Here is a 22,159-nt window from a genome sequence, read left to right on the forward strand (position 1 = left end):
GAAAACATGCTGAAAATTCATAGTAAAGAAAATATATACAGGGTGACAACTTCTAACCTTCAATTTACTCTGCAGCTGTTTCAGTTCTGCTTCCATTGGTTTTCGAGGTGTAGCTGGAGCATTCGGAGCCTGATTGGAAGCTAACGATGAACTCTCATCTGCTGACCTGGTGACAAGAGATGGTTGTCCTTCCATTTGATTCAACCTGTTGTCCAGCGCAGCCTTCTGTTGCTGCACCTCCGTGAGATCAAATGTCAGCTTCTGTTTGTTGGTGGAAAATGTTCGGTGATCAAAACAATTTTAATTTGCAATACAACTATACAAAGTGTTCAAATTATATTTAACCAAGTAGTGTCAACAGTTAAGTAGCAGAGTACACTATAGTGCTATGGGGGAGTTCAGTCTTACAGTGGCAGTACTTTGCAAGTTGAATTACTAATCTCAGTTAGACCATCCATTTGAGGAAGAACAAAGTAAAGACATAATTCTTCACACATAAAAACAGAAGATTGAAGAGAAATGAGTGTAAACGAGATCCTACACTACCTTCTGTGACTATGGGATTGAAACTCTAATTAGAAATGGAGTGACACAAGGAAACCAATAAGGAAAGAACAGGTTTGAGAAAGTAGTTTGTTTTTGAAATTGCAGTATTTATTGTTTTGATGCTCCAACGAAAACAAATTTAAGCTTCTCATCATATTCATTGCTAAAATATTTTTACTGCTGATCAGCCACAATATAAACTAGTTTATCAAAATGACTTGCTGGACAAACATGCATTACATGCTTTTTGAATCTATCTAACAGACAGGTTAGTTATGTGCTACCACAGATTCATATGCTAATGCTGATGTTGAGTTGGGCACTGATGTCAATTCTAATGTGGAGCCTAGCACCCGGGAATGACAAAAGTTATTGTTCTTCTTCTCTAACCCTATTGTGAGGGGCTTCGTGCTTATGAATTAATTCAGAAGCTCTTCTACACTTTTAACTCCTTCTAAATCAGCCTTAACTAAGTTACCAATCTCATTTTACCTGTTTCCCCAAATTAAAACCCCACCTCCCTGAAACTAAGCAATTGCACTAGAATGCACTGTGACCTCAGGGATTTTCAGGAAATTCATAGGCCTTAGAAGTTACACTTATCGTGATTATAATGTGAGATGCAGCTTCCAAACTGTAACTTGGAGAGAGAAAAACTGAATCTTGGAGAGCCAATCAAACCAGTTTATAATGTCATGTAGATGTCCATGAGTTGTGGTGTTTACCTAATTTAAACAGGTGCAGAAAACAGTCAAGAAAGCAAATGGAATGCAAGCCTTTATATCAAGAGGTCTGGAGTACAAGAATGCAAAAGTAATGCTGCAGTTATAAAAAATCCTAGTTAGACCCCATTTGGAGTACTGTGAGCAGATCTGGGCACCACATCTTAGGACGGAGAAATCAGTCTTGGAGGGAGTACTACATTGGTTTACAAGAAGGATATCTGGACTTCAGGGGTTAAGTTATGAGGAAACATTATACAAATTAGGCCTGTTTTCTCTCGAGTTTAGAAGGTCCAAGGGTGATCTGATCAAAGTCTTCAAGATATTAATAAGAAAACACAGGGTAGGTAAAGATAAACCATTTCCACTGGTTGGGAATTCCAGAGCTAGGGGACATAGCCAGAGAATTAGGGTGAGAACATTCTGGAGAGATGCTAGGAAGCACTTCTAGACACAAATGGTGGTAGAGGTTCGGAACTCTCTTCCACAAACAGCAGTGGGTTGTGGATTGGTAGTTAATTTTACATCCAAGATAGATACATATTTGTTAAGCAAAGATATTAAGGGTTAGGAACCAAAGGCAGCTATATGGCATTAGGCCACAGATCAGACATGATATAATTGAATGGTGAAACAAACTCAAGTACTGGATGGCCTATTCCTGTTCCTATGTTCCTGTGAAATTTCCTTGAGGCTTCTCCCAATCATGTGCTGTAGAGACTGTAACAACCGTGGTGCTAATGTCACTTAACTTGGGTTTCCCCTGAGGTTTCAAGGAGTTATCATGAGAAAGTTCTGACAAACGTCTAGTTGATGAAGCCTCATCCTGTTGTGGACACAAAACTATGCATGACCTTACTCACTAGAATTGAAGAAATACCAGACAAACATCTTCTCGAGATATCTGCAGGCCACTACTACTCTCCATTTATTTCATTAAAATTTCAGTTTATTAGCATACCATTGAAAAAAGCAAAAGGATATCATATTCAATGTATACTACTGTATCTACATATGTATTAATATATATATTATGATAAAGGACATTGTGTATAGGCTCCACAGTGTTTCATAATAGTAATATTTTCCAGGAGAACACTTCCGATATGATAACTTTTGACAGTGAGTATTGGTGAATTATGAATGCCAAACCCCTCTGTGTTAATAATTTTAATCTCCTTACTTAGAAAGCAATATAATTTAGTTGAAACAGTGCAGAGAAGGTTCAATTGACTGAATCCTGCTTTAAGCAAGTTGGGTGTATACCCATTGGAGTTTATTAGAGTAAGAGATTACCTATTGACACATCTGAAATCCTAAGGGGACTTCACAGGGCGGATGCTGAGAGGATGATTCCCCTTGTTGTTGTTGGGGGAGGGGTAAGTTTCTAGAACTAGGGAATACATTTAAAAATATTAGAGGTCTCCTACTTAAGACTGAGGTGATGTTTTTTCGTTTGTCGCAGAGGGACATTGGTCTATGGAATGAGATAGTAAGAACTGCCAATGCTGGAGTCAGAGATAACACAATGTGGAACTGGCGGAACACAGCAGACCAGGCAGCATCAGAAGAGCAGGAAAGTTGACGTTTCTGGTCGGGACCCTACTTCAGAAATTTCTGAACAAGGATCCTGACCCGAAATGTCAGCTTTCCTGCTCCTCTGATGCTGCCTGACCTGCTGTGTTCCTCCAGCTCCACATTGTGCTATCTTGGTCTATGGAATTCTCTTTTCTAGAGAGCAGTGGAGGTGGAGTCGTTGAACACATTCAAGACTGAATTAGATGGATTTAGATCAACAAGGATCTGAAAGGTTATCGGAGAAAGGCAGAAAAGTAGAGCTGAGACCACAGTCATATACTGTTATGAGTTTATCAAATGGTACAGTAAGCTCAAAAGCATGAATAGCTGATTCTCACTCCTAACTCTTGGGTTCTGTCTTCACTGAACCACACAGAAACACATTCGGGAAAGTAATGCTTGTCAATCAGCAGCTGGTGAATTTTACCCCTACTTATCCTAGCAGCACTGAGTGTTATTGTAGTACTTCTTGCCATGATTAAAATCAAAAGTTGTGGCCTCCGGGATCTTTCTGGACCATATGGTTCAGCCACTCATTGGATAAAAATGTTGAGCTGACCTGAGTGTAGAGGATTGGCTTAGACTTTGTAAATTCTGTGGTTTATATAAAATATGAAGCATGCTGTGTTTAAGAGGGCAGAGTTATGCTTATGTTTTAATATGTAATATTTACAATAAGATGTCAAGAATGTGGCAAATAGCTCATGTTTACTTTTGGATCTATTTCTGAGTAAACCAAATGTTGCTTTTAATTGAAATTTGTTGGTGTGTTTGGCTTCAATGTGTGAAGTAACACCCTCCAATGACCTCAGCTCTGACAAACGGCACATGGTTTCATCCAACACCAAACATCAATAACATTTATGACAAGCAGGCATTTTGATATTATTAAACAATTGGAATTTTATGCAATGCTATGTGGAGAGCAATGAGACTGATTGTAAGGCACGACTCCAATGAAGTTGTAAACCACAAATTTAAATCTCGAGCACTTCACAACTACTATGTAAACTCATATATTAGATTACAGCCCTAAAAAGTTTCTGGTATTTGTTATTACCCATAATGGACAGTGTTTTGATTTATACATGGCAGTCTAATTTTGCTTTTGTCCAGTTTTTGGCATGAGATACCAGGTTGGTTGCTGTCAGTGTACATCTAATAAGCAATGACAGTCATCCAAGAGGAATTAACCATTGCAGCGTTCACAATTCAGCATGGAACAATTTGTAGTTAGATTTTTAATGAATTGATAACTAATTGTTCTAACAGCTCCTGCTAATTACTTTTTAATGATTTCATCTGCCAAAAGACAATTTTGAATAAATGCAAACTAAAATTTGAGACAAAATTTAAAATCATTAGTTCATGAATCAGTGATTACTGGGAAATATATTGCTGCTAAAGTCACAGGGATACATGCCGGGTACATGACACAAGTCTCCAAAGATGAATACCTGGGCAAGCTGAGAAAAAATGGGCCAGAACTTATGACGTTTCATAAGTTGAAAGTCCATGCAAAATAATTCTTAGCCAGATGTTCATTGACATTATATATCTACATTTCACTTCTCTCCAGGATGGCAGCCAGTGACTAGTGGAGTTCGGCAGGGATCGTGTTGAGACCACATCTATTCACATTATACATTAACGATCTGGATGACGGAACTGAGGGCATTATTGCCAAGTTTGTAGATGGCACAAAGAAAGGTGGAGGGACAGGTAGTATTAAGGAAGTGGGGAGGCTGCAGGAGGACTTAGACAGGCTAGAGTGAGGTTAATGTGAGTTTATGCAAACCGGCAGGAAAAATAGAGATTTTCTAAATGGGGAAAGATTTCAGAAATCTGAAGCACAAAGTGACTCAGGAGTCCCAGTTTAAGATTCTCTTAGGGTTAACATACACATTTAGTTGGCAATTAGGAAGGTAAATGCAATGTTGGCATTCATTTTAAGAGGGGTAGAATACAAAGGCAGAGATTTACTGCTGAGGTTGCATAAATCTCTGGTCAGACCGCATCTGGAAAATTGAGAGAAGTTTTGGGCCCTGTACCAAGGAAGGACGTGCTGGTCTTGGAGGCGGGCCAGAGGAGGTTTACAAGAATGGTTTTGGGTATGAAGGGCTTGTCATAGCAGTTGAGGGCTCTGGATCTGTACAGGATGGAAGTTTAGAAGGATGGGGGAGGGGGGATTTCATTGAAACTTACAGAATACTGAGAGGCCTGGATAGAATCAACGCGGAGAAGACATTTCCGTAAGTAGGAGAGATTAGGACCTGAAGACACAGCCTCAGAGTGAAGGCATAACCCTTTAGAACTGAGATGAGGATGAATTTCTTCAGTGAGAGAGTCATGAATCTATGGAACTCATTACCACAGAGGGCTGTGGAGGCCAGGTCACTAAGTGAATTTAAGGCAGAGATAGATAGTTTTTTGATTAGGAGGGGATCAAGGGTTACGGGGAGAAGGCAGGAGGATGGGGTTGAGAAACATATCAGCCACAATTGAATGATGGTGCAGACTCGATGGGGAAAATGGCCTTATCCTGCCCCTATATCTTATGGTCTTATCAATAAGTATATGAAAGTACGCAATTTTGTGAACATACAGAAATATACATAATATACAACTAGAGGAGGGCAGTTATGATATCAAGAAGAAGTCTTGACACTGCAAAATATCATAAACATGTATAATGTTCTTGACAATGTTTAGCCTTTTTTGTGCACCATTAGTTAAAATAGCAGTCATACTAATTATCACTCATCTTTGACAGACAGTCACTCATATTGTTATTCATTAGCAGAATTCTGAAATCACTAAGCAAACAAAAGCAGTTACATAAAAACATGCATGGCTCCAAGAGTAATGTGGCATTCATTAGAATGAGCTCAATCTACAACCCCCGCAAAAAACAAAACGTTCCCAAATGCTGAATCAGAGATAGTAGGAACTGCAGATGCTGGAGAATCCGAGACAACAAGTTGCAGAGCTGGATGAACACAGCAGGCCAAGCAGCATCATAGGAGCAGAGAGGCTGACGTTTCGGGCCTAGACCCTTCCCAAATGCTGCCTTTTTGTAAAGTAACTTAATACCCACAAAGCCTTTTTACTATGGTTCAAACAGCATAAACACCCATGTTATGAACGCTGAAGAATGGTGTGTGTGGAGTGAGAGAAATTTTGTAAAAGGATAATAATTATGTCTAACTAACTTGCTGCAGTTTTTTAAAGAAGTAACAGAGAGGTTGATGAGGGAAAGGTTGTTGCAGTAGTATACATGGACTTCCAAAAAGCCACAAACAGACTCGTGAAGTGATAGCGTCTTTGAATGAAAGAGACAGTTGCAACGTAAATTCAAAATTGGCTGAGTGATAAGAAACAGAGAGGAATAGTTATCGGTATTTTTCAGGCTTGAGGAAGGTTTGTCCTGGTGTTCTGCAAGGATCCTGTTTTTCCCGTAATATGTAAGTGAGATCTTGATGTGCAGGGGACAATTTCCAAGTGTGCAGATGACACAAAACTTGGAAACTTTGTAAATTGTGAGGTGAACAGTGCAGAACCATGGTTTCTTTCAGAGTCTCTGACAGTTATCCCACTCCTCATCCACATACCCTCTCCATGCGCATCTATGACAGTTATTTCACTTCTTCCCTGTGAGCCTGTAGCGATGGATCTCTGATAGTTGATCTCAACGCCAGCCCCTGTTCCTTGCCACACACACATCAATCTACACATCATTGTGTGACTTCAGCTTCCAAAAGCCGAGGCCAGAGAAAAGTTCATTCTCTTAATAGGCTTTGCCCTCCTACTTATTGCCCATATGTGGTTTCTATTCCTCTGTTCGTTTCCTGTTCTTGTGTTTATCAAGATACGCCTTGAGCATTGTTAACGTGCCTGTTTCCACCATTTCCACTGGCAGTGCTTTCCAGGGGCCCACCACCCTCTGTGTGAAAAATTTTCCCTGCACTTCTCACCTAAAGTTTCCCCTCTCACCTTGAACCTGTGCCCTCTTGTAGTTAACCTTTCCACCCTGGGAAAAAAAACCTCTAACTATTCATGCTGTGTATGGGTTTCATAATTTTGTAGACCTCTATCAGGTCACCGCTCAGCCTTCATCACTGCAGTGAAAACCAACCTCTTCTCATACCTAAAACCCTCCAGACCAGGCAACATCCTGGTAAATCTTCTCTCCAAAGCATCCAAGCTCTTCTGGTAGTGTGGCAATGAGAACTGCATGCAATATTCCAAATGTGGCTTAACTAAACTTTTATATAGCTGTAATATAACTTGCCAATTTTCATATGCGATGCCCCGGCCGATTAAGGCAGGTGTGCTGTATGCTTTCTTGACCATCTTATCTACCTGTGTTGCCACGTTCAGGGATCTGTGGACCTAGATGCCCCTATCCCTCTATATGTCAATGCTCCTAAGGGTTCTGCTATTTATTGTATAATTCGTACCTGAATTTGATCTTACAAAATGCATAAGCTCACATTTGTCGGGATTAAACTGCCATTTCTCTGCCCAAACATGCAGTCTATCCATATCCCGCTGCATCCTTTGACAATCCTCCTCACTATCTCTAATTTTGGCGTTATTCCCAAACTTACTAATCAGACCACCCACATTTTCCTCCAGAGTATATATATATATATATATATTACAAACAACAAAGGCCCCAGCACTGATCCCTGAAGAACACCACTAGTTACTGATCTCCTTTCTGAAAAGCACAATTCCACCGCTACTTTCTGTCTACTATGACCAAGCCAGATTTGTATCCATCTCGCCCAGGTCGCATGAGACTCCAACTTTTGTACCAGTCTACCATAAAGTATCTTATCAAATGCCTTACTAAAGTCCATGTAGACAATATCCACTGCTCTTTCCTCAGCAATCATTCTTGTCCCCTCCTCAAAAAACTCAATCAAGGTCGTCAGATATGACCTTCCCCACACAAACCTATGCCTATCACTAACAAGTCCATTTGCTTCCAAATGTGAATAAATCCTGTCTCTCACCTCTTGTCCAACAGCTTCCCTACCACCAACGTCGGGCTTACCAGCCTGTAATTACCCAGATTATCTCTGTTTCCCTTCTTAAACAAAGGAATAACGTTGCTGTTGAGGCACTGACTAATTCCTCCCTTGCCTCCCATAGTATCCTGGGATAGAACCCATCTGGCCCTGGGGACTTGTCCACACGAATGCATTTTAAAACATCCAAAACTTTTTCATTCATTACGTGACCTGCCAGAGAGTATTCACACACCTTTTCCTAATCTCAACATCCCTCATTTCCCTCTTTTTGGTGAATAACAATAGTAAAGTACTCATTAAGGATTTCACCCATTTCCTCTGGCTCCACACATAACCTCCCTCCTTTATCCTTGAGTGGGCCTACTCTTTCCCTAGCTACACTCTTACTCCTAATATATGGATAAAGTGCCTTGTGATTCTCCTAAACCCTGCTGGTCAAGGACATTTCATGGCCCCTTTGAGCCCTCCTAACTCTCCGTTTGAGTTCCTTCCTACTTGCTCTATATTCTTCAAGGACTTTATCTGTTTTTAGTTGCCAAGACCTTAGGTATGGTTCCTTTTTTTTTGACTAAGCTGATAATTTCTCCTGCCATCCAAGATTCCCAAATCTGCCATTCCTGTCCTTCATTTTTACAGGAACATGCTTATTCTGCACTCTAATCAACTGGTCTTTAAAAGATCTCACGTGTCAGATGTGGGTTTACTCTCAAACAGCCGCTCCCAATCCACATTCTCCAATTCTTGCCTAATTCAGTTATAGTTGGTCTTCCCCCAATTTAACACCTTCACTTGAGGTCCACTTTTGTCCTTATCCATAAGTATTCAAAAACGTACAGAATTATGGTCAATATTCTCAAAATGTCTCCCCACTGAAACTTTGAATACCTGGCTGGGCTCATTTCCCAATACCAGGTCCATATGGCCTGCTCCCTCATTGGACTATCCATATTATGTTTCAAAAAACCCTCCTGGACACACCTAAGAAATTGCTCCCCATCCAAACTCCTTGCACGCAGGTAGTCCCAGTCAATATGGAGGAAGTTAAAATCACCCACCACAACGACACTGTAACCCTGTTCACATCTTTCAAGAATCTGACTACATATCTCTTCCTGTATCTCCCACTGGCAATTGGGATGTCTATAGTACAATCCAGCATTGTGTTTTCACCTTTCCTATTCTACTCATAATGCCTCACTGCAAGATGCCTTTAGGGTGTCCTCCCTAAACACAGCTGTGATTTGCTCCCTAATCAGTCATGCAGCTCTCCCAACTCTTTAGCTTCCTTCTCTGTCATATCTAAAAGATTGATATCCTGGAACGTTAAGCTGCCAATCCTGTTCAGCTTTGAACAATGTCTATGTGATGAAGCCGTATGGTTTCTCCAAATGTCCAGTGTTACACATTTACAAGCTCCTGGACAAGTGGCCAAGTTGTACGAACTATTTGCAGAAAAGTAGCATTCGATTTTGTGAATGATGGATTGAAGATAAGAAATGGCTCATGAAGTTCATTGTTTCTTCCTTGGGCTGTGTATTGTGAAAAATGTGAGTTAATTGTAGCACCCTGTGCTCAATAACACATTAAAAGTTGATTTTTATTCTCTCCTTCAAAGCGCAAAGATGGTCTCCAACATAAAATTCATGTTAAAGAAGCAAAATTGCCATCCAGTACATTGTTTACAAGCTGGATCTCTACAAAAAATTGCACTCTATTAATTGGTCTTCCGGAGTGAACTGCTAAACAGTTTTGAAAATATCATAAACAGTTTTGAAAATATCATTCTGCAAGCAATGCCCTCATTGTAAAACAGCCAATCAATAATATCTGATTATATAGTTATAATATTCAGCAGCACTGCCATATCAATGAGCAATACAGATCAGGATAAAAAGCCTAACAGTTTCCGGTTCATCGATTGATTGCATCCTTTAATTAATTTGTATTCAACATTGCATTCAAGCCTATGTCACTGGTTCCACTTCCAGCAAGATGGCAAGAGGGTAAGTCACTCCATTCAGAGCTCCATTCTGCTCGCCAGTTCTCTTTCTTTTTCTTTCTTTGTCCTTGCTTTCTGTCCCTTTTTTCTCTCTCCGTCTGTAGTAATTCTATCCCCACTCTACCCCTTTTAACTACCTACCTAAGGAGTCAGGAAAGAGCTGGGTCGCAACCGGGAACCATGTGGCTGGAGCTGAATGTGTGGGTTTGTCCTGCAGTGACGGTGGATCAAACTGGTCCAGAGCGATGGCAGCGGATCAAGAACGGGCTGGCGAGAGCGAACCAGCCCAGATTGGGACACTGGCGGAGCATGGAGAGGGCTGGAAAGCTGGAGCGGGACTCTGGTGGAGGCATGGCGAAGGCTGGAAAGCCCAGAGTGGGACCGCGGCAGTGGAAAGGAAAGTTGGGCTCTCTTAAGTTATCTTTTCTTGTCTTATTCTAAGTTAACGTGAATGGTGCCATAAATGTATGGTGAAGGTACACACTTTACACTTTCACCACTTTAGAGATCAATATCTAAAACTCCAACTATCAATTCATGGGCAACATACTATCAACAATACCTCAGTGTACTAAAACTTAGTTAATTTAGTTTTCAAGAATATTTTGTGCCTGTTGCACCATGTCATCAATTTTGTTTAGTTAATCCTAAATTGTTCATAATTATGAAGAAAGGTATGGAGGATAGACAAAGAAGTGAAGTCAATGCTACAATCAGATTAGCCATGACCTTATTGAATGCTGGTTGAGTGGCTGAATGGAATACACCAGCTCCTATGTAAGTTGTAGCTTCTACTCACAATTTTAGTCCATGCCATCATCTATTTCTTTTGTGGGCTGAAGAACACAACTGTCAAGCTTAAATGGGGATCAGAAGCCCACACTGCTTGGAGATCAGTCACCCATATGTGATTTTCCCCAGTTGACCAATTAATGGCCAGTGAGTAGAATCACTATCCAATTAAGGATAGCAGGTAAGCTCTCGAAGTTGGAGGGCAAATGAGTGGTGCTCCACTTTGGAAGTACCAGTAGGACGCCATGGCAAGTAAGACAATGGGTACCCTAAGATGGAGGTAACCTCTCTCCAACAGTTTCAAACTAAATTTAAAAGTGGTCTTTGCAGCTAAGACCAGAATTGTGGAGGAATCCTTCCATAGGCATCCAAAGCAGAGCTTGAAGCTTATCTAGAGCACTGGTCTGCTTAGCTGCTACGAGGCAGCTATTCGCGTAAGTGCTGTCGCTTGTAACCTGTGGAACATGGCTGATAACCATAAACTTTCATTCATTCTTCCTGTGTCTCAAGCAGCAGGGATGGGATGAGCCAGAGAGGTAGCATGCCAATTGGCAACGTAAAATTCCATAACTTCATCCATTGAGGGATAAAATTCAGTCGCAAGGGTTCAAATTCTGAAATTAGCACTGTGATTTTTCAAACTGGTGAGTTTGATTACTGTCGAATAAAACACAAGTTTAACCAGCAGCTAAACATTTCAAGTGTTGTCTTGTTGGTCTGTTAATTTGTGTGCACAGATTTCCTTCTTTGACAAGAATCGAAAGGATTAAAGCCAACTAGCGTGCCCAATAATTTCAGAGCCACTCAAGATAATTACAAACAAAAAGCTATGTCAACTTACATTGAATGTATAATACAATTTGGCACATTTCAGGTTAATATAAAACTTTCAACGGAACATTCTAGAGAGGAAAAATCTAGATTTTTAGATTGCCATCAACTGAACCAAAAGAAACATTACTTCATCATATTATTATGATATGGGATACAAAATTCCTACTGTGACTGCGTGAGGACTTCTTTCATAGAAAACAAGTTATTTTCATTGATGTGAAAACTAACCATCTGATTGAACCAACTGACTAGTTTGAATACCAATTTAATCCACTTTTAATGTTGATGAGGCTGTAGTCACAGGTGTACACTCCAGTATACACCAATTTTAGCACCAACTTTAAAACTAATTCTTCAGACTGTAGGCAATTCTCAGACTGCCATCCAGTAATGTAAGTTTTCAGCCATACTGAAATATCGAAAATGATGTTCATCTTAGGGTGTTTAAATCAATCAGACATTAGGAATATATTAAATGTATTCACCTGAACTACCACAATGCTAAAATTAATATTCCAATATGAAAAGAAAGCTAACTCTTTTCATGCTTTTTGTCTAATTTTCTTAGTCCTATTTTTAAAATGTAATTTAAATACTTCTGCTTAATCTCATTCTATGTAATTATCTATAGGGCATTTACTGCAGTTCAGAGCTAATTATTAAATTTAAGTTATGCTAGCCATTACATGGTAGAGAATAACAATGTAGATTTCAGTTCCTGAGGAATAGTTCTAGTAATGGAAACTGGGTCGAAAGCATAAGTGCAGGGAAAAAATAGTGATTAAGAACTTTCATCTGTCTTCAAGCTAATGTTTAAAATATCACTTCACAATTTAGCTACTTGCTAAATACAAATTTCTGATGAATATAATTAGATTTAATATGAAACAAATTATGGGGAACTTCACAGCTTTGCAAGTGTGGTTATGTGGATGTAAACTGAACGAGGTACTAACGGAGTAAACAACATTGGTTCAGCGTTGTTTGACTGTGTCTTATTTACCAATTAACCATAATTACATTCCCATTGGATCAACAAATTACAAAACTAAGACCTACCCATCACAAGAACAAAAATGTCAAAATTCTTACAGGATCTCAAGACAACATCCTATTAATGTGTACAAAAGGATCATTATTTATGTTATATGTAGCGGAACATCTTGTTCAAACAATTTTGTCTGACATAGCGAACACAAAGTTAGTCTCTGGGATCGTAAATCTGGTTTTATTTGCTTAAACACGTGCTGCTGATAAACATAGAACTTCTGAGAAAAACAACATTGGAATGTATAGTTAATACAACTTACTCCAATAAAGTACATGCCTGGAGTACACTCAAATTTCTACTTCAAACTAGTCCATAATATCAAAAAACAAAATCAACAAATCTCATAGTAACCATAATTGTTAAATGGTTATTTGTACAGCTAAGTACATCCATTGCTATACTTTTTGTTCTAAGATACTTCTTTGACGTTTATTTTATATTTTACTATGGCACTCTCTACGTGTTGCTATTTTCTGAATTTGCACTCATTTAATATATGAATGTAACCACTGATGCAGCTGAGTTCAGTCTTAATTACACTGTTTATTCCCAAATAGATCATGCAGCCATAGCATCCCCTCGAAGTCCAGCGCTCACTCATGTTTTTGTTGGTTTCAATGAGAAACACATTGTTAATGCAACCAGCCCTCATGCCTACTCCATGCATACTTCCAACCTGCAGCCATATGCAACAATTTCCTGAAAAATGTGAAATCCTCCAACCCACAGTGAATTCAGTTTTGAGATAGAGAACATTGTTCGCTGCATAAGATGCACATTTACAAAAGGCCCAACAGCTGCCAGTTTCAGATCTGAAAAGTACCCAGTCTAATAAAAAGTACTCTAAAAAGACAAAGTACCTAAAACATTTGAACAATAGGCTAATGATGCTGTTCAGACTATTACTATGTGGACATAAGTGTTGCATTCCACCATTAATGAAATTGCCAAATGACATTTCATTTATTTCTTCAACATTACGCAGATCATTGAGGGAGCCTGCATGTTGACACACTTCGCATTCTGCATGCTACCTGAGCAATGACCGCCTCTTCCAGTGAAGCTGCTTAGGCTCAGGCACACTTATTGGTCTGCAGCATCAGGAATCTACCTGAAACCATTAGTAAGGCAGCAAAACTGGAGATGGACAATTAGGAATTTTGCTGAGCCAATGCTGCTGCTGGCAAATAAAGACTAAACATTGCCTCTGGTCACTGCATTGGGGTCCAAAAACCTGTGGGAACATCCTACTACCATGTAATGAGATGAGTTCTACTCTCTTGTTCATGAACATTAACAGGCTTAATTAAACATAACTCTATAGGAGATCATGCAAGAGATAGCATCTTCTAGAACCCTACAAACTCAGGATCCAGATTCCATGTCACTATACCATAGCTCCTTACATACACGTTCAATAGCTACTTTTTAAGTAAATGTATAATTGACCTTTTATTCCAAACTAAGCAGGCTAGACAGTTGTTTGTACATTGGTTATTTGCAGCATTGCCAAAACGTTTTGTGAAAGATAAGTGCTGAACAGCATGAATGAAATGACCCTGATGAAAAGTAGTGACCTTTAAACATTTTCTTGAAATGTTCTGTAGTGCAGCAACTCATCGGACTGGTTTCACCCATGCCAGCTTCAACGTCCCAACTCATCTTCCCACTTACACGTACCTTCCCCACCCTTTCCGTAGACTCATTTGTCGGGTCTGCTACCAGTTCATAACCAGTGGCAGAGAGATTAAACATCGCAACATATTCTATTTATCAGACCATAAATAGGTAACAGGGAAAAAGAGTCACATCATAATTATTAGAGTTGCTGAAAAGGTCTTTTCCTGCATTTACCTCCTCATATTTAGTAGTTTCCAAAGGCCAATGTCTTTCAGTCCCCAAACACCGTTTTTTGACATTCCGTTTTGCCGAGGTAAAACTTGTTTACTGAGCCTCTTTTTTTCTATTCTCTGGGCCTATTCTGACCTATTTCTAAAATTGTCTCTCTATGAAATGGAATGATGTCATTATACACAGCATAATTTGAATAGTGTTGTGTATTTCGTGAGAGTACAAACAAAATTGTTGTAAATAGGTTTTAGAAGCAATATACTTCATAGCGAAGTATCCTTAAGGGGAAGTGCACAACTTATGTCAAAAGCTGTGGCATAACACACAATAGTCTATTTCAATGAACACAAATTAAATCTTTGTAATGTTACTAATGCAAGTCTGAATGTGGGAACATAGATTAAACCTAAACATGACAGTATACTACTCTGTACTGATATTACACATTGTCCTGATTGATAATATACTGACTGCCACTGTAAAATCAGAAGAAAAAGGCACTCCTGCTGTCAAATCACTTAGATGGACAGTGATAAGACTTAAGGATCAGATGGTCATTTCTAATTCCACACGGATTCTCCATTCCAATGCTAGTTTTGCTCAGTTTACCTCCACAACACAATCCAAGTGACATTTCACAAATTCCTGGATACATGTTGCTACACTTGGCCCAGCAAAGAGACAAGCTGTGTCACACACAAATCAATACGTGCACTGTGTTGTTTCATCAACGTAAAACTCAGGCAGGAACTACAGCTCTGGAAAATCTGGCATGTATAAGCTAGATAATACTGAAGCATTTATCTACTGCAAACAGCCATTAAAATGAAGTATCAGGCAAGGCCTGAGCTTAACCGCAACTGAATGTAAAGAAGAAAATTCATAATGTTACTATTAGCTACTTTTATAAGGTGAAAAGCTGTTTCACACATCTGAGTTTTGACTTCATATTGGTTGGTTACAACATATTGCATTGATGGGATTTGAAGGAACTCCCTCATTTATTGAAGTAGTAAATAAGAGGAAAATGAAGGAGTCATTTTCTTTGAGCTTCTCGCAATGCACCTTATTTCAGCTAGAATTATATTTATGAATGTACATGTGATTTCCACTGATGTTATGATGGTTAAGCTCCAAAGAAATTCAGCCAATATGCCTGAGTAACACATCACCTTATAAGGAGTCATTTAACAAGCACAGGAGAGAGGGCTTTTAACTATATATGACTGAGATATGAAAAGAGCTAAAATGTGATAAATTAATGGAGGTCAAGGTAATACAGCAAGGTAGCAAGTGAAATCATCATCTGAATGTGACAGGAAGGGATAAAGTAACCAGCAGATAATGCTAGAGGTTGCAAAATTAACTTCATTTAGTCTTTCAGAGATATGGGCAAGGCCAGCATTTGTTGCCCATCCCTAACTGCCCTTTGAACTGTGTGACTGTGACCAGTTCAGAGGCAGTTAAGAGTCAGCCATATTGCTGCGGGCTTGGAGTCACATGTAGGCCGGAGCAGGTAAGGATGGCAGATTTCCTTCCCGAAAGGTCATTACCAAACCAGATGGCTTTCTGTGACAATTAATGGCATATTCACAGTCACCATTCCCGAGATTAGTTTTCACTTTTGAATTCCATAAGTATTAATTGAATTTAAAGCTCATCAGCCGCCATGACACCAGATCATTCACTTGGGTGTTTGGATTATAAATCCAATGGCATTAGCACTACATCAATGTCTCCCTCTAAACAAATGTAACTCCACAAGGTAACAAAGGAGTGAGAGCAAAAACAGGGAAGCACATACCGATTAGGAGTTAGCGGAATCAGTCTAGAAATATAAAATGAAAATCGAGTTTGACAAATCCGTTTGGGTTTTTGAGGATGCGACTAAGAGAATAGATACGGGGGTGGGGGGGAGGGTGTGTGTGTGTGTGTGTGTGTGTGTGTGTTGGGGGGAGGAAGTTGGTGGAGGTAGTTCATGTGGTGTAATTGGATTTTCAGACTGCATTAAGGTAGGAGACATGTAAGCAAAATTAAAGGATATGGGATTTGGAGTAATGTACTAGTATGATTGAGAATTGGTTAACAGAAGAATGCAAACAGCAGGAATAATTGAGTCATTCTCAGGTTAGCAATCTGTGATTGGTGAGGTAATGCAAGGAACAATTTTTCAACCTCAGATATTCACAATCTATATCAATGATTTAGATGTGAGGACCTATTATATTATTTCCAAGTTTACTGACGACACAAACTGGGTGGAAGTGGAAGTTCTGAGAAGGTTGCAAAAACACTTCAAGGAGGTTTTAACATGCTGAGTAAGTCAGCAACAACATGGCAGATGGCATATAATATGGAAAAAGAGTGAAATTATCCACTTTGTTAGAAAAAATAGAAAGGCTGTACATTTCTCAAATGATGAGTAAATTAATATCCAAAGAAACCTGGATCTTCTTGTTCATGGGTGTAGCAAGCAATTAGGAAGGAAAATGGTATGTGAGCATTCATTTCAAGGGGTTTGAGAACAAAAGTAAAGGTGACTTGCTGTAGTTGTACAAGTGAGACAATGCCTGAAGTATTGTTACAGTTTTGGTTTCCGTATCTGAGGACAGACATACATTCCACAAATGGAGTTCAAATAGAGATTAATCCCTGGATGTAGGATTGTTTTATGAAGAGACATTAAAGAAACTGGATGCATATCCACAAGTTTCAAACAGTAAGAAATGATCTTATTGAAACATATAAAATTCTTACAAAGTGTGAAAGAGTGGATGTAGATTGGATACCTGCATTCTTGCTATATTGCATAAAGCCTTGGTGATACTGCACTTGGAATATTGTACGGTGTTGGTCAACTGAACAAAGAGACCTTGGAGTGCAGGTTCATAGTTCCTTGAAAGTGGAGTCACAGGTAGATAGGATAATGAAGAAGGTGTTTGGTTTGCGTGCCTTTATTGGTCAGGGCATTGTATATAGGAGTTGGGAGGTTATGTTGCGGCTCTACAGGACATTAGTTAGGCCACTATTAGAATACTGCGTGCAATTCTGGTCTCCCTGCTGTAGAAAGGATGTTGTGAAACTTGGAAGGGTTCAGAAAAGATTTACAAGGATATTGCCAGGGTTGAAGGGTTTGAGCTATAGGGAGAGGTTGAATATCATAGAATCATTAACATCAAATCCCTATAGTGCAGAAACAGGCCATTCGACCCATCGAGTCCACACCGATTCTCATTAGAGCGTCTCCCCCCATACCCACCCCCTATCCCACCCCTGTAACTCTGCGTTTCCCACAGCTAACCCACCTAACCTGCACATCCCTAAACACTATGGGCAATTTAGCATAGCCAATCCAGCTGACCTGCACATCTTTGGACTTGTAGGAGGAAACTGGAGCACCCAGAGGAAACCCACAAAGACATGGGGAGAATGTGCAAACTCCACACAGACAGTCGCCTGAGGGCAGAATCAAATTCAGGCCCCTGGCATTGTGAGACAGCAGTGCTAACCACTGAGCCATTGTGCCGCCCAACAGACTGGGGCTATTTTTCCTGGAGCGTTGGAGGCTGAGGGGTGACCTTACAGAGGTTTATAAACTCATGGCTGGACATGGATAGAGTAAATAGACAAGACCTTTTCCCCGGAATGGGGAAGTCGAAAACTAGAGGGCTTAAGATGAGAAGGGAAAGATTTAAAAGAGACCTAAGGGGCAGCTATTTCATGTAGAGAGTGCTGTGTGTATGGAACGAGCTGCCAGAGAAAGTAGTGGAGAAAGAGGCTGGTACAATTACAACATTGAAAAGGCACCTGGATGGGCATATGAATAGGAAGGGTTTGAGGGATATGGGCAAAATGCTGGCATTTATTTTGGATATCTGGTTGGCATGGACGAGTTGGAACGAAGGGGCTGTTTGGGTGCTGTATGACTCTATGACTCCATAACTTACTGAAGCAAGGATGCACTTGGCATTAAGAGAGTACAAAGAAGGTATATCACTCGAATCTCTAAAATGATAAGATTGCCATTTCTAAAGAAAATACATATTTATAAGAATAAAAGCATACAAGAAACTTATTAAGTTTGACAGAATAGGTGCAGGAAAGCTGTTTCCCCTGGCTCAGGGGTCTAAAATCAGGGAACAAAATCTGAGTATAAGGGCTAGGGTTTTATGACTGAGATGAGGCGTGATTTCTTCACTCAGATGGTGGGGAATGTTTGAAATTCTTGACCCATATGGCTGTGATGAGTCAGTCATAGAGTATGATCAAGACAGAGATCGATAGATTTTGACATATTAAAGTTTCAAGAAATATGGGAATAGAGTGGGATTGGTGTTGAAGTAAATCAGTTATGCTCTGCTTGAATGATGGAGTAGGCTCAAGAGGCCAAATGGCCTACTCTTGCTCCTAGTTCCTCTGTTCTTGTCATGGCACTGCAGTAGTCACATTATAGATATTCTTTCAATGGTACTTCACAAAGCTTTGCAATAGGCATTCACTAACATCAATGAAGAATCTGAGGACCCTCTGCATGCAAATTATATCACTAGGAATTTACCATTAACAAAACAAAAATAAGAAGAAAATAGGTAGGAGGGTGTTATGTACAACGACACATTCTTATAGTTCTCAAAATATTTATAAAACACTTTAGTTTTTCTCTTCAGTTCATGTCATCTAAATCCATCAATTTTGTTACTGTCTCTGAACTCCACATTAAATCCATTTTTCTGTGTATTATGCAACTTTTTATTGTGATCTGAATATCTCAAAGTGGTTCGATCAAATTAAGAACAGTGTGAACAATAAACCTGTACACTATATTTTGATTATAAAAACACAGAGTATATATTATGTATAGGATATACTGACAAGGTTTCAGAAAATTAAGATTAGCATGCTAGCCTCTCCACACATACTTGCAAGTTTTGATAAGCTGAATGGCTTCCTTCTGTGGTATTCTGACTGACTCAACAAGTGTGTCTTCTTATCCACGTATGAAAGATTCATCTTTGAAAGCATCATTGTTAAGAGAAGAACTCCAAGTAAAATCCAAAACCAAGAATCTTAAGGCCCTTTGCAGAGTTAAAGGAGAAGTTAAAAGGATGATCAAATGTTTAATGTGGTGAATTTTTGAAAAAAAAAAGTTTTGAGAAAAGAGGGAGATAGGGAGGCAGAATTTTAGACATTAAATAATTGATGGCACATGCATCAATAGTGAAGAAAAGAAAGTGTGCATCTGGAATTAGATGAGATTCAATAGATGAACGCATAATTGTTAAACGATTGACTTAGAAATGATTGAAGCAACCCACATGTCTCAAACAGAACATATGTGTATAATATATCTATATATATGAAACAAGCACAGAAAATATTAATGCTTTTTCACTGTGCACTGGTTGGCAAGAACACACAGCTTTCTAGCCAGTCATTAATCCTTTTTTCACCGATGCCTGGAAAATTGAGTTTCGTACACACATGAATATCCTTTTTGAATAGCAATAACCATAAAGGATTTCAACTACTTTTTCAGTGAAAATGTATTGGGATAGGTGTACAGATGCATAAATGCCCCTGAAAAGTAAAACATTTTTGATCTGCTAACAAAAAAGAAAATATACCGATTTCCTCTCATTTGTTTCAATATCTCTGCTGTTAATAAAACTAATGTAAAGAGTATCATACAAATCAATAAACTCAGCATGCTTACCTAGTTTACTATGGATTTCTTAAAATTGCTCCATTTTCTAAATTAATGTTCACATGCAAGTGTTTGTGCACATATCTGTGAATGACCTTCTAAGTTTAGTAAATGGAGCTCATGAGAAGAGGAAGTTTGAGAAGTCTAAGAGAATATAAAGGTGGATAAATATCCAGGAACTGATCTAACGTATCCCAGAATATTGTGGGAAGTAAGGAAGGAAATTGTGAGACCCCTTGCAGAAATATTTGCATCATCTATAACTACGGGTGAGGTGCCTGATGACTGCACGGTGGCTAATGTTGTACCTTTGTTTAAGAAAGATTGTAAGGAGAAACTGGGGAATGATAGACTTGTGAGTCTGATTTCGGTTGTGGGTAAATTGTTGGTGAATATAAATGATAGATTTATGGAAATTTAGAGAAGCAAAAATTGACTAGGGATAGTCAGCACGTTATTGTGTGAGGAAGTTCATGTCTCACAAACTTGAGTTGTTCAGGCAGTTACCAAAAAGATTGATGAGAGCAGAGCAGTAGACATTGTTTATTTGGACTTTAGTAAAGCCTTTAACAAGGCTCCGCACGGTAGACTAATTAGTAAAGTTAGGTCACATGGGATTTAGGACGAGCTTGCCAATTGGTAATATAATTGGCTTAATAGTAGGAGATAAAGAGTGGCGATGGAGGGTTGCTTTTCAGACTGGAGGCCTGTTCCACAGGGATCAGTTCTGGGTCCTCTTTTGTTTGTCATTTCTGTAAATGATTTGGACGAGAATATAGAATGCATGTTTAGTAAGTTTACGGACAACACCAAAATTGGTGGCATAGTAGACAGTGAAGAAGGTTTGCAAAGATAACAAAGAGATCTTGATCAAATGGATCAATGGGCTGAAAAATAGCAAATGGAGTTCAATCTGGATAAATGTGAGGCATTGCATTTCGGTACAACAAGGATAGGGCTTACACAATTAATGATAGGGTCCTGGGTAGTGTTGTAGAACAGAGGGACCTAGGGGGTGCAGTTAAATAATTCTTCAAAGTTTGTGTCACACATAGACAGGGTGGTTAAAAAGACATTTTGCACGCTTGCCTTTGTTGCTCAGTCCTTCAAGTATAGGAGTGGGAAGTCATGTTGAGGTTGTACAGGACATTGGTGAGGCCTCTTCTGGAATACTGTGTCCACTTCCGGTCGCCCAGTTATCGGAAAGATATTATTAAGCTGAAGAGGGTTCAGAAGAGATTTACCAAGATGTTGCCGAGTTTGGAAGGTTTGTGTTATAAAGAAAGGCTGGATAGGCTGGGACTTTTCTCACTGGAGCACAGGAGGTTGAGGGGTGACCTTAGAGAAGTTTATGAAATAATGAGGGGTTCAGATAGAGTTAATGGTACTTGTCTTTTCCCTAGGATGGGGGCTTTCAAGACTAGGCGGCACGTTTTTAAGATCAGAGGAGAAAGATTTTAACAAAGACATGAGGGGCAAATTTTTCACACAGAGGGTGGTTTGCATGTGGAATGAATTTCCTGAGGAAGTGATGAAGTTGGTACAATTGCAACGTTTCAAAGCTGGATTGGATAAGTACATGAATAGGAAAGGTTTGGAGGAATATGGGCTGGGAACAGGCAGGTGGGACTAGTTTAGTTCAGGATTATGTTTGGCATGGACTAGTTGGAGCAAAGGGTCTCTTTCTGCACTCTATGTTACTCTGACACTATGAGCAACTTAAATAAAAAGACAAACTGTGAAGTTATTAGGGTGACGATGAAATGTTGTAGCAAGTAATGTAGCTCTTACGTTAATTTCAAAATGAGAAAACATCATTCAATCTTTAATGAGACAAGAACAGAAATTGCTGGAGAAACTCAGCAGGTCTGGCAGCATCGGTAGGAAGATAGCAGAACAAACATTTCAAGGCCAGTGACTCTTCATCTTCAGAACTGTAAGTTGGTAGGTAAAAGTGGAATTAATGTTAGGTGAAATGTGTGTGGGTGTGCGTGTGTGTGTGTTGGGGTGTGCGTGTGTGTGTGTTGGTGTGTTGGTGTGTGT

General features: G+C 39.4%; 1 protein-coding gene across 1 annotated transcript in view; it reads right to left on the reverse strand.

The window, feature by feature from the left end:
- LOC109936206 (centlein-like) overlaps positions 1–22,159 on the reverse strand; it is a 211,266-nt gene that overhangs the window by 96,321 nt on the left and 92,786 nt on the right. Inside the window, exon 3 of the mRNA XM_048595425.1 lies at positions 58–261. Coding sequence (XP_048451382.1) covers positions 58–261 — 204 coding nt within the window. The remainder of the gene's footprint in view (positions 1–57; positions 262–22,159) is intronic.

The sequence above is a fragment of the Rhincodon typus genome, chromosome 3, assembly GCF_021869965.1.
Source record: "Rhincodon typus isolate 14 chromosome 3, sRhiTyp1.1, whole genome shotgun sequence".
Classification (NCBI taxonomy): Eukaryota; Metazoa; Chordata; class Chondrichthyes; order Orectolobiformes; family Rhincodontidae; genus Rhincodon; species Rhincodon typus.